This window comes from Elaeis guineensis, chromosome 10 (assembly GCF_000442705.2).
Source record: "Elaeis guineensis isolate ETL-2024a chromosome 10, EG11, whole genome shotgun sequence".
Lineage (NCBI taxonomy): Eukaryota > Viridiplantae > Streptophyta > Magnoliopsida > Arecales > Arecaceae > Elaeis > Elaeis guineensis.
This window is the reverse complement of record NC_026002.2, coordinates 79,947,461-79,961,578: the sequence shown is the minus strand read 5'-3', so window position 1 is coordinate 79,961,578 and position 14,118 is coordinate 79,947,461. Positions and strand designations below refer to the sequence as shown.

The 14,118-nt window shown below is 37.9% G+C and overlaps 1 protein-coding gene across 4 annotated transcripts; it reads right to left on the bottom strand.

Annotated features, from left to right (window-relative positions):
- Positions 1-2,261: 2,261 nt before the first annotated feature.
- LOC105052153 (phosphatidylinositol:ceramide inositolphosphotransferase) lies at positions 2,262-12,646 on the bottom strand. 4 transcript variants are annotated; one of them, XM_029266763.2, is made up of 13 exons: positions 12,418-12,646; positions 12,082-12,319; positions 11,871-11,981; positions 6,146-6,232; positions 5,959-6,027; positions 4,407-4,487; positions 4,254-4,325; positions 4,070-4,130; positions 3,879-3,981; positions 3,624-3,719; positions 3,498-3,544; positions 3,289-3,413; positions 2,262-2,604 (listed from the first exon to the last, which is right to left on the bottom strand). In XM_029266763.2, exons 2-13 carry the CDS (start codon positions 12,112-12,114, stop codon positions 2,524-2,526), a joined length of 966 nt encoding a protein of 321 aa, XP_029122596.1. In that variant the 5' UTR covers positions 12,115-12,319; positions 12,418-12,646; the 3' UTR covers positions 2,262-2,523. The 4 variants fall into 4 exon arrangements, with proteins under 4 accessions (XP_029122596.1, XP_029122599.1, XP_029122597.1 ...); XM_029266766.2 differs by having other exon boundaries at positions 11,871-11,960; XM_029266764.2 differs by having other exon boundaries at positions 12,082-12,326; positions 12,418-12,601.
- Positions 12,647-14,118: the final 1,472 nt, after the last annotated feature.

Genomic DNA, 14,118 nt, shown 5'->3' with positions numbered 1-14,118 from the left:
TTACCATCTACTCATCTCTCTACACCTTTACTTCTCAAGGTTATCTCCTCCTCTTGCTTGGTCCTTGCCATCAATTGCTCTCGGTTTTTCCTACCAAAAAAAAAAAAAATGCTCTCGGTTTTGTCTGTCTTTCCGCCTTCTTCTCGTCATGCTACCATATGTCTACCAGTGTTGCATCCAATTATGGCTCTAACTGCTGAAGATAAAGAATTATACAAAAAGAAAAAAGAACCATCCTATTGGGTATTCTTGATACCATATGTTTGTACAGCAGATTTGTTGCATTTATGCTGGCTACACATTAATTTTAGGATTAAAATCTGAGTATTAATCATAGAATTAAAGGTGGAATAAATGTAAAAGAAGTCAGATAAAATCAATGGCCAGACAACACTAATATCCCAAATTCCAGCATTTGGATTAAAGAATCCCATCTTGGATCAAGAACAGTAGTGTTAACCTGAGCATCCTGAAGGTCAATGGCCAAACAAATTGCAAAACTCCAAATAAAGAAGTTAATATTAGATCAAGAAAAGAAATGTGGTTGAAATTTCAAATATCATTATAAATAGTGACACTACACAACAACAACATCACGAAGAAAAAAAAAAAAGAAAAAAACTCAAACTGCATAAAAAATCAAAGATTTTGCTACGGTACTCTATTAATATTTTTTTATTATGAAAGATAATTTAAATATTACACTATTATTTTTTTTATATTTTATTATTTTTAAAAAAAATAAATATTTTATTATATTTTATCCTTCTACATCTTCTTCTTTGCTTCTCCTCGCCGCCACCCGTCACCTCCCCGGTGGTCTTCCCCCCTCCCCCCCATCGCCTCCTGCTCGCCTCCCCACCTCCCGCATGAGCGCCCCACTTCAGAGTGTTCCCTTCCCTTCTTCAACACCCCCCTCCACCGACACTCGTGGCCTCCTGGTACTTATGCCATCCCCTCCTCCCACGAATGAGCCATCTCTCTACTCTTTCTTCTCCGCCACAAGCCCCACCTTCCCATGACTGCGCTATCTCCCTGCTCTTTTTTTCTTCTCCACCATATGGTGCCGCCCCCCCTCACCCCCCTCCCTCTGCCCTCTCATAATTATGCCACCCTTATTTCGCGACCGCACCGCCTCCTGCTCGTGCCCCCCATCCTCTCTCCTTTTTTTCTCCACCACAGCCCCCTCCAGCCCCGCCTTCTCTTCTTTCTTCTCCTTCGCTACACCCCCTCTCTTCTTTCCTTCATCCTTGGTAATGACCCCAACGTCCCGTTCTCTCCTCGACCCTCAGTGCACACCCCCACCTCCTCCTCTCTCTCCTCTTCCTCTACCCTTGGTGATGACATCGCCGTCTCATCCCACCCCTCCTCTGCCCTCGATGCACGTCCCCCCAACTTCTCCTCGGACCTTCTCCAATTCTACCACCTAACTCTATTGAAAAATCATGATTTAAGAGAGGAGGAGAGGCGAAAAAATTTTTAGAAAAAAAAAAACTGACATTCAATTTAATTCTGATCTTTGAGGTATTTACCATACCAATCATGCATATTTAATGCTCCAATTGATTACTAATGAAAAAATTCAAGCCATCTATCTTTTAAAATGCCATAGCAAAATCTAAAAATCAATGGATGGAGAGTACTGTTGGAGCATTGTGAGTACAGACCTAGTTTGGATCAAGAAGGGCAGTGTTGACCTACTAGCACAAAGAGCGAGGTGGGGTACCGCTCCGAGAGAGAGCTTATTTGGGAGAAGGGCTACTAGGCTGGTTGCCACGGGATCGGCAACGAAGAAAGGAGCGAAACTTCTCCAAGAACCCACTCAGAAACCTCGAGATCTATAGACCCTCGAAAGAACACACTAGGAAGCTACAACACTAGCGAGGATTGCAACACCAGCGGAGAGCAACAAAAAAGACAAACCCTAGATAGAGAAAGGGAAAACGTATCCAGGTTCTAGCCAAGCAAATCCGTAATTGAGAATATCCAAGGATAGGATGGTCATTTCCTACCTTTGGTTGACCTAATGAAGGATCAAGATTACTGTGGGCGACAAAAGGCTGATAAAAGGACTACATTGCAATAAAAAAAACATTTATCTTAAATTATTTTTGACTTGCAAATAAGCACAAGAAAAGGTGTTCTAAGCAATATTGATAAAATCCTGGACGTGACATGCAGAAAACCTGAATATATGGCACGGTTGTCTAACTAAAAAAGCATATTCAACCATGCATAATACTACACCGACCTAGCCAAGATAAGAATAAACTCCTTTAACCGCTTCATAAGAATTGGCCACGGAATCTAAATGAACAAAACTAAAGGATACATGTGGGCATAATTACCATGAAACAAGCAAAACTGTTATAGGCCCAAGCCAAAATTTTGGCTCCAGTGAGGTTACAGACTGCGAGCAACCATGCTGCCTATCACCTGACAAAGCTTTAGCCTAGCGAGACATCAGGAAGCTTCCGTCTGATTCCTTTGAGAAACAGCAGTTACAGCGGCATCCAACATCATCTATGTACCGTTCAAAGTTGCCTCAGAATGGACATGGTTTCCATCTTCTACATGCTTCCCATTTACTTGCGGTCTTTGTCTCTGGGGGAAAATACAGATATTAATACTTCAAAGAGAAAATACAGATATTAATGCTCCAAAAGAGAGTTAGATAATGCACAAAAATGTAATGAGTACATCACATAGGATCAAAATATGGTAATATGCATATTAACACACTATGATAAAGATGCACCAACCTATTAGTAATGTGATACGATCTTACCCCATGCCACATCAACTCATCTAAATATTCATTTATATGGCAAAAAGAAATAGACATGAGCAGGCTCAATAGCGAACATAAGTGCACTACTGCAAGTTTCCATAAGTATGGCGGTAACCCACCATACCTTTCCTTCTGGTCCATCTAACAGAAAGATAAATGACACTTCAAGTCAGAAATATTCCATTATAAATGATGCATTTTTTAATCTTAATGAACTGTTTCCATAAATAAAGGCAGTCTTCCTTGTCCTAGGCCCAAGCTGGCATAAACAGGAAACAGCAAAACAAGTCTTCAAGTGCAGCAGACATCACAAAGAACAGAGACCGACAAATAAAAATCCCATAACTGAAATTCAACCTGGAATTATATACAGAAAATGAGCATTTGAACCTAACGAAAGTGTTTGATTTTGTTTAGCTAACATCAGCTCATTATTGAACCATGTTAGACCCATAATTCCTCAGTGAGAAAATAGCTAATCATTTAGTGATACATACCCAATCAGCAATCTCTCCCGAATTCCCATTTAACAGCTTGTGGTTCTCTTCTTTGGCCCTGCCTTCCTTTTCTTTGACACTCAAGGGCAGCAATGGCGGGGACCCACCAGTTCGATCTGGCATTTCTATATGATGACAATATGACAATTACAATTTCAATGATCAAGCACACAACATGATTATCCAGAAAAAAAGGAAAGAAAACTCACCTGGTAGTTTATTGTCAACAAAGAATACCACCAAATTTACAGTATACCTGCAGACATGCCAAACGAATTAAAATAAAAACAAACATGCTGCCAAAAATAAATATCACTATGATCATATGTTTCTACCATGCAACAACAACATCTACTGTGTAATGCTTGCGTGAAGCTACTATGAGTAGACTCTGAATGATAGCCAGCAACCAGGAAAGCAGCTTGACAAACCTGCAAGAATATCAAGAAAATTTTGCTATTTGCATATCACATGTGGTGGAAGTTGTGAACATGCCTAATCCCAATGCATACGATACTATGAAGCAAAATATTCGACTCTGATCACAGGAGATGAAACCAGTCCATGATTAATTTGATATCAATCTTTACCTTTTAGAACCATACTTCTGGTATATACGCACAAAAACCAGCGTAAATATCATGTGCGATGAAAATATCAAATCACCACAACCATAAACGACTCCCCGTGGGACTGCAAACAAAAACAAGCAAGCAAACATATAGAAAATAGATAGTGCATTCAAGGGTATTAGATCAAAACCCAAGAGAGGGATACTTACAGTTAATGAGAAGCACTTCAACTACACTGTCTGGTCTGGGCAGTCTAGCAAGCTCTGAACCCTGCATTGAATGCAAACAAACATGGAAAGCAACATGGTTTAAGTATTAAATTATATGAATTAAAACGTTTGACCAAGCAAAATGCTAATTAATCACTAATAACCATGCTATACAGATTGTTACCTCACGGCAGTGATAATTCGGACCAGGAAGTTGGGTGGAAAAAAATGTAATGATCCGTAAAACTTGGCAAGCCTGCAAGGTGCATATTCCACATCACAGCAGAGCATGACCAGGAAACAAAAAAAAAAACAACAAAAAGATCAGTGAACTTACAACTAAAAATGCCAATACTCTGCGCCAGAGTAGAACGGTATAGAAGCGTTTGCTGTGATATATGAAAGGATGAAATGTCCACTGCAACAGAAGAAAGACCATGTCACAACCACCACACAATGAGATAGATATACAGCCTTTCTGCAATGTTAGATAAACATGAGCACTCACATATAGGAGAGAGGATAAAAAAGACATGGCTGATGGGAGGTACAAAACAAAACAAGGCATAAATTGCAGCCAATAAGATTTATAAACTAGATGACCACCATGGTAAAAGGATGGAAATAACTGCAATAAAGTTATGGCAGTCACAACTATATGAACTTCCCTGATTCTGGCAGAATTACTGTACAGCACTGGAAGATGTTGAAGAAACAGAAGTTTCTGTTCAAGTCTAATTTTGGAATGTTTTAATAAGAGATGTATAGGCAAGTGGCATAACAAATAAGAGCAAATATTTTACTGGTCTGGTACTTCAGCAGAAGAGGATAAAACCATCTAATATCATTCTCTTTTTAAAACTTCTACTCTAACAATCTTCTCGCCTAATATTACCTGTATGCCACTACATACCCATGCATACACATCTGTATATGCAACCTCGACAGCTTTACAAATCCTTTTTGATATGTTTCTGCAGACATGCTTCCCACTTTTGTCACAATACACAGGTTTTCTTAATTCCAAATAGGTTAAGACCTGTTAAACATATTCGTATACATATAGATGTTACCAATGCCGGCATATGCACTACACATTGTTTATTTAAGAGGAAGGAGCATTTAGTGAATGTTTATGATCCCATCAATCAAGGTTGTTTACAGTGGAATTGATAAACATGTCCATTTCAGCTTCTAGACTTTCCCTCTCTCCTAGGCATATGGTAAAAGTTAATATGGACGAGCGTATCTACTAAAAGAAGAGAATGTTTATAAAAACAAAAGACAACTTCACATGTCAATATCAGCCATGCAGACATATGCTATTTAGTGCATACCTCATGACTTTATATACTTCAATAACTTAATAGGATCCCAAATAAGCAATTACCAGTAAGATAAAACTGAGAATGCTTGATGGAAGCATACATTAATACTCTCACCAGATCATGGATATTCTCTCACATTTGACACTATTTTGCTCATCCCTTTTGCCACAGCAATGATCTTGGTAATACCTTTAAACTTATAAGCCTCATTGCATCTTAGAAATAACTAAGAATATTGGAAGTTGCTCCTTGATCCAATACAAAATGTCCAGAAGCTACAAGTATGTACATGAACCAAAGGTAACAAGAATGAAAAAACAAATGCAGAGACTCCTTCAGAAGTAGGAGCAAACTTTAAGGCCAAACAAAGGAGAAACTGAAGAAACATGATTTTGTTTCAAAACTTGAAATGCAATCATTCTAAGAATAATTGTTTATAAGCACAAATAAAACAGGTCAAGCAATAACATAGTTAAAAAAGTCAAACGATGACATAGTTGCAGCCATTGATATCAACAAGAAAACTTCATAAACAGATAAAAACCAAAAGAGAGATCATACCAGTACAAAGGACAAAAAGATGACAGTAAATACACTCTCACTGATGTAGCCCCTTTCTTTCCCAAGTTCCTAAATTACAAATAACGGAAAGCAACAAAAAGTCAGTTTAATAATAAAACTAATATTATGCTTAATTAAAGAATTAAGTTAATAAGATTAAGCAGTAGATTACACATACTATACATACCGGAAGGATCATGAATCCAAGATCTTGAAGAGTTGGTCCGGGTTGATGTAAATAGTGAACTCCTCGAGCAGCCAATCCATGAATATACTAGCGATAGAAAAAATCACACCATAAGTCCTAAAATTAATTTATGCCTTGGTCAAAAACTATACAAGTAAGCCCATGATGAATTTGAAGAAACATTAGATAAAGACGATGAATTATAACAACAGAAATTGCAAGTCAATGAAATAAACATACTAAATTACCTGCCCACTTGCATAAACATGATGAAGGAAACCATGTGAATTTAATAACAATTCAATACCATGATACTGAATTGCACCATCAGAAGAAGATGATATACCATAAGCTTGCCAAACGTTTAGAATAAAAGTAACAACATCAACATCCAAAGAGATTTATCTAGGTGAATCAAAGTCCAATAAAATAATAGTTGCAACATGGAGTTCTTTTTTCCCTCAAATACAGCGTGACGTAGAAGACATTAATGCTTCAAGCTCAGAAGTTCAATATAAAGAAAAATTATTTCAATATAGATTAATTTTTTTATTTGAATATACAACACTCAGTAATAGGAGATATGACAGCCATTTCATTAGACAAAAGACACATCAAAATGCCATATGACAATTTTCAGACACTTTGTTACATGGATCAAACCGCAGCGTGTAGAGGTTAAATGAGCAGAAAATGTGCATAATAAAGATGAGGATGGTGCATAAAAAGAAAAGTTCTAAATTTAGGAAGACTTTAATATAAATGTGTATGTAGAATGCTAGGAGTTACACTAACACAAAACAAAGTAAAGATGGCAATTAGAATTAGCTTGACTGTGTACAATGTTTGCAACAGAAGGCCTGAACAAAGGAGAGGCCTTGAAAGAATACAGGTAAGTGCCATCAAAAGAGGTGGAAGAGACCATATACAAACTGTATGGTATTAGTGGGAAGGAATTTGATTAACTTTTATAGTTCTAAGGATGATGCTCCCTATACAGAAGTTGGTCAGCCAACAATAATGAGGTATTGTTTACAATTATGCAACTCTAACTGGAAAGGAACAGGAGGAAAAGCCACTTATAATTTCTTGACTTGCTAATAAATTGAACCACTCAGTACTTTTCTGTATCTAATATGAGTGTAGCTGTAAAATGCATTCAGATCCATACTAGGCCTGCACCCCAATCCAACAGGACATATTGGACCTCCAACAAATTAGAACCCTACAAGATGCAGCTGAAGATCTAAACTAATATCCAAAACTAATTAGTATCCAAGGTAGAGTTCAAACTCATGTTTATTAATGGATTTAATCCCATCTGATAACTTTAACCCTTTTTCTTTAAGCTATCTTTTTTCTTTTGTCCTCCCCCACTTTTTTTTTTTCAGTTGGAACATCTAAACTTCACATGATGAGTTACATGAGTGTGTCTTCCCCGTTTTTTTCCCCTGGGGGAGGGAGGTTATGAGATAAGAGAGGAGACCCACAGGTAAGAAAAAGCATGGAATTTTTTTATTTTGACAGGGGCAGCGGAGACAAGTTGCCATAAGAAGGAGAACAGGACTTGAATTGGGTACCTCGCATTCTCAAAAGGGGTGATTGTGATGGCTTGTTGGAAGCACGGATAAAAAGATTTTCATCCTGCCAAAATTACCCTCATGAAGATAGGGACTCTTTGAGAAGAAATAAATCAACATCAAATCTGTTCTAAGAAAAGGTGCTGATGCTATATGTTGATAAATTTGTCATTGGAAACCATGTGTGTGATTGCTTTGATACATCAATACAATAAAATGACAATCAAATCTACAGAGGGACTAATTCTGAAGCAAAAGAAAAAACAGGGACAAACTGATTGAATCCATTATCAAAACAGATAATTTCCCAACCAACTTAACCTAAGATCCACACTGTAGAGACCACCATGCATAAATGTGGAAACGAATCACATGTGACACTATACCAAACTAGAAAAGAAAAGAAGAAAACAACCTTATTTACAGTCTCACTGCCGAAGAATGAGTTCATAGTCTTTTGAGAGTAAAACTACCAAAAGTAAAAAAAATAAAAATTTTTAAAAAGAAATCTTACTGCTGTCCCCCCCTCCCCCACCCAACATATGAGTGGATCTCAGATATATGCACTGAACCTTAAATTCTCTAGTCACAAACAGATTCTTTCCAGATGATTTATTAACAATAGAGAGAAGAGGGGGGGGGGGGGGGGGGGGGGGGGGAGAGAGAGAGAGGGAGGGAGGGAGAGACAACATAAACTCCAAAACAACTAAATAAACCCAAACCTAAAGCCCCACCTAGAATCCTAATTATGTTAATATGCTAATATTACATTGATATTATCTTGAGATCTTCCCAAAAACCAACAAATCACATCTGATCATTGAAGCTTTGACCAGTCAACATGTTTCAAAAGACTGTAAAATCTTTGTTTTGAACATTTGTCTTAATGGTCACATTTGATTCAAGCATTAATTATAAATGATCATTGTACTCATTGAACATGAACAAAGGAAATTCATTTCTTTTAATATTTAGATTTTTCAATAGCCAAATCTTAGATTTTATCTGCATATACCGAAACTTCAATATCATTATGAAATTGGTCTTTCAGCTTGGGCTCCATAGAAATCATCCAGATGAGAGCTGAATCTCATGCATTTTCCCAGTAAATCACTCATCTACTTCAAGATGTGCACCATTGCATTCTTGATGAGATTTCCCCTCTTTGTGGCATTGAAAACCCCAAAAATAATACATTAATGTCCACATTCAGAAAAAAAAAAAAAAAAAAAGAAGAAGAAGAAAGATTCTTTGACCCACATTCATAAGATGGAGAAACTTGTTGCTATGATACTGAATGCTAACAAGTATTCTACACAATTTGATATGCAAAGTGAAATATGCATGATTTATATAACTTTTTAGAAGCAAGAGAGGGAAAAGTAAAGGTAAATGAAACCCAGAGTCATAGGTAACTACATGTTCAATGCATGGAATCCACCATCAGAAACAATAACTTTTCACTAGGTCTTATTAGTATCATTCAGTAGTGATAAAGTAAATCACAGCAAAAGAAAAAAAAACACCAATGAGAAACTTTGAGAGGCTAAAGTCCCTAGAAGTTCACTTGGTCAGTTGGTCCACTCATATTTGGCCAGGCTTCTAGCCAACCAAAGTTTTCTAAAATCAACTATGAAAGGTAAGGTAAGTCACAGGTAACTAGAAGTCTAATGCATGGAGTCCACCATCAAAAACATAACTTTCCAATAGGTCTTATTAGTATCATTCAGTAATGAAAAAGTTCATTACAGAAAACACACACACACTAATGAAAACATCGCCACCTGCTAGAGTCCCTACAAATCCGTTCGGTCCACTCGTATTTAGCTGGGATTCTAGCCAATGGAAGTTTTCTAAGATCAACTGTGACCAATAGTAAACAATGGCCAATGCAATGGAAAATGTAAAAATAGGAAGCCCTCTGAAATGATTGGCCAATTCAAACTCATTCATAATCATCTCGCACTGTTCTAAACTGATTTAGTTTGCTCATATCCTCCATTTTACTCATATCTTACCATATTCTAGTCACGAATATGTCAGTTCCCTGAGTCATCAAACAAATTTATACAATCTTTTTTTTCCAAACCTTGGCATATATGGATCAGCATCAATCCTAACAATGCAACAATATTCAGTAATGTTCTAATATAGATAAAGGCCCCTATTAGGTATCAGCCAAACTAATAAGTTAAGCTTCTCCCCCCTCCTCACATATTAAACTTTTGGACAGGATAAACTCCAAAATAAAGCTTCTTATACTATCTGAACTTTCATAACAACCAAATGGTTATCTGATGACTTTCTCTGCATGATTCTAACAAAGAACAAAATGTCAACCATACAAGCAAATCATGCCTTAAAATTTAGTAAAATTAAAAATGATCCAGAAAAAGATCAGTAGTTTCCTAAAAGAGTTGTTTAAGTTGTTTGCACCATCTACTTTCTCAGATGCCGAATCATCCAAAAACAGCATCAGTTGATAAATGACAACTTATGATAATCTGAAGTTTCAACTCGAGTGGTGGAGTGTATTGGAAGAAAATGCCAAATGTACCGCTTTGCCAACTTAGTCTTATCTTGCCATTATAATGAGCAACAACTTCTTTGCTGAATGCGACATCACGCAATTTCAAAGTAGAATTTCAATTTAATGCTTTCTGAGTAAACAACAATATCATGACCAATCAGGAGAAGATGCCGTGCAATTTAGAAAACCAACATTAGATTTTTGCTTCCTCCCGAACAACTTATTCAGAAATATAAAGCTGCCATATCTGACATATTTGGAAATACATATCTATTGTATCCGCTATATTCGGACATATTTCTTTGTATATATTTGTATAATCTGCCATTTAGATAATAGTCATAATTTTAATCCTGATTTCTAGGTCACAATCACATCATTGGCAGATTAGTCATTTTAGGAGATTTGTTACCTCCTAGGCAGATTAGTTATTTTAGGAGATTTATTACCTTGCTTTGAGGCCTAATTCATGACAAGTCTCTTGTATATATTTTGATGTATTGGTCATTGCAAATCAATAAGAAATCATCAAGTTCCAAAATTTACATGGTATCAGAGCAGCTTCTTCTGTCCTAAAATTCGTAGCTGGTAACCCCAACCTCGTCGCGGCTTATGGGATATCCACCCAATTGGGAGCAACGGAGGAATGCATGAGGGAGAAAAGATGGTGGAACAGCAATTGTTGCTAATGCTAAACAAACCAGTATAACCCATGCGGACATACTGCAATAATCAAGTGGCCCTTCATATCGCCGTCAATCTCATCTTTCATTAATGCACAAAGCACATCGAGATCGACTGCTATTTCATTCGCGAGCATATCCAATCTAAGACCATCATGCTTGCCCACATCTCCACCAAGTACCAGTTAGCCTACATTTTCGCAAAAGCACTTGGACGGGATCGTTTTCATTTTTTTTTTACTTTCCAAGTTGGGCATTCTCGATATTCATGCTCCAACTTGAGGGAGAGTATTCAAAAATATAGAGCTGCCATATCTACCATATTCAAAAATACACATCCACCATATCCGCCATATTCAAAAATATATATTTTATAATCTGCCATTTAGATAATAGCCGTATTTTTAATCATGATTTATAGGCCACAATCACATCATTGGCAGATTAGTCATTTTAGGAGATTTGTTACCTCCTTGGCAGATTAGTTATTTTAGAAGATTTATTACCTTGCTTTGAGGCCTAATTCACGGTAAGTCTCTTGTATATATTTTGATGTATTGGTCATTGCAAATCCATGAGAAATCATCCAGTTCCAAAATTTACACAACTCCTCTAAACTGAAAGTTATATGAATCCACAACAAGTGGGATAAGTACAGCAGCAGCAACAACAACTAACAAAGAGCACATGTTTTTAGCAGTTTGTGCAATTTAAGAAACACACAAATATGGAAACCGCACACATGAATCAAAACCCAAAATTAAATGATCGATGCATCATTAAAAGCCTCATAAGCCCTATCACTTCGACATTCCATCGAAGAAGAAGGAATCATCCAAAATTATCTCAGAAGGAACAACTCTAAATTCTCAATTCTTGAAAACCCTCAACGTTGAATTGGATATAACCAATAGAGATCAGCCCAAGAATACCTGAAAAACGAGTCCCGCTAGCAGCAGCTTCCATTTCTCCAGCAGAAGATGAAGTTCCACCGACGTCTCCATGCAAACCTTCCTCCATAGCTGCAATCGAACAAAAAGACACTGGAACAACCAAAACAAGCGCAAGAAAAGCAAATAGAAAGGCTAGTAAAGAATTTGGGGAAAAAATAAAGGAAAAAAAAGAAGAGAAGGGAAAGGAGACCTTGGAAGCCTCGCGAGCAATGTAAAGCGTCATCTCCACCGCCAAGGGCAACCACTTCCATAATCTTTCAGCACCCCACCATCATTCTCGACATCCCTCCTCCCTCTCTCTGGCGATCTTCTCACTTTTTCCCCTACCGACTTCTATCAAGATCCTGTAGACCCCGCTCAAGCGACCGATCGAAATCAAGATCCCGGCGGCGGCTTGCTCTCGAAGGAAACCAAGTCTGACCAGTGTTCTAAAGGCTGACAAAATTAAATATAATTCCCCTGCTAATTCTAGAAAACGAAAATAGGAAGAAAGAAAGAACAGGAAGAAAGAGTTGTCTAGTTTAACCTTGCGTCCTCCTCTCCTTCTACATTTAAGAACGCAGGGTTGACACGGATGGACGCCACCGAGGGTGGGAGGAAGGGGGGTAGAAGTCTCGACCTCGTGGAGGCAGAGGGGATGAGGAGCGTGGAAGGGAGACGGAGGAGGAGCAGGCCCTTGTCCCACTCGCCGCGAGAGGTAATAACAATTGGCATTTTTAACTACAATGTCTCGGGCCAGGGTTTGCGTCGCTCTCCCCGCTTTTGTCATTTTAATATTCGGGATCGGTTGGGTCGGACTCGAACGGTGGTGTTACACTCAAAAGTGCAGCCCGGCTGATGGAGGCTCCGGACTCCGGAACATTTGAGCTATCGAACCATGTACTTCTGGTAGTTAATCAACGGTTGGATCCGTTGTTCCGCTTGAGATTGATCATAGGATGCCAATATTTTTTTTAAGAAAAAAAAAAAAACATTCTTTCTTAGTTTTGAAAAACTGCGATTGATTTGGTGGTCCGATTGAGGCGGGCCCCACTACCCCACGTTCTCGGGGGCTTTGCGAGGTTCGCTAGATTCTATGACCCCACTATCCCTATGCTGCAGTAACTTGCCTGCCGTGTAACGGAAATGTTGCTACGGACCCACCAAGCATGATTGGGAATCAAACCAGCCAATCTTGTCTCCCCGGCTACCTTTCTTTTTCCCTTTTTTTTTTTTTCCAAGAAAAAACGCGGGTTTCTCTTGTTCAAATTCCAAATTTTCATATCTTTTTTTGAATGGTCGATATGTCACGGATTCGTGGAATCTCTAGGAAGCATGGTAGGTGGAGCTAAGCATATATGCTTCTTTGGTGATATTTGTAAAAGAACCTAAGAACAAGAAGGCTTGCTAGTGAGATATAGATTTCAGTCTACAACTTTGAAGCATAGCCACAAGTTCAAAATTGTAGAGCCAAGTTACTGGAAAAAAAAAAAAAAAAAAGGAGAGAAGGAAAGAAATCATTCAAAAAATAGTCACATGGTAAGCACGCCTTTCCCATTTAGGAAGGTATTCATAATTCGTTGAGAAATCCAAACGGAGAACTTCTATTTTGATCAACCTTATAAATAATTTGATATTGTGATATGCTTGTTATCCTACCAGACCCCCACAAACACCATTATAGCGTAGGGCGGGGTTTGTATCTTCCTTGCAAAAGGATTTCTCTTCCTTCGCACGAATCCATTGTTGGATCGCACAGCAGTTAGTTAGGGCCAGCACCCGAACAGAGGCTTGGATAGGGCCAATTCCGGATGGTATGGATTAGATATGGCATTGAAGTAAGCAATGAATGATCTCTAATTAATCAAGCCAAGCAATTCAGAGTTGTTTGGACCACTAACTAAAACAAAATCAAAGAAAGACCAAATAAAATTGTATGCCGGAGCTGATCTGCTGCACTAGTCCATGTATGGTTTTAGCTACTTCTTGAAAGGTAGAAGACTTTTGAGCTATACACAAAATCTACTCCAATTTTGCTCAACGGACTTCACCTCAGATTCACAAAGAGCACATTAAGAGAAATCAGCGGCGAAGTGCCAATGAAAATAACAACAATAATTGAATAGAAGGAAAGGAAGCTTGCATCCAGGACCTCTTAGGAACTGGCAAAACGACAGAATAAATTTTGAGATACAAGGAAACTTTGGAGGAACAGAATTTATTACGTAAGATAGAACTTTTTGGTTCT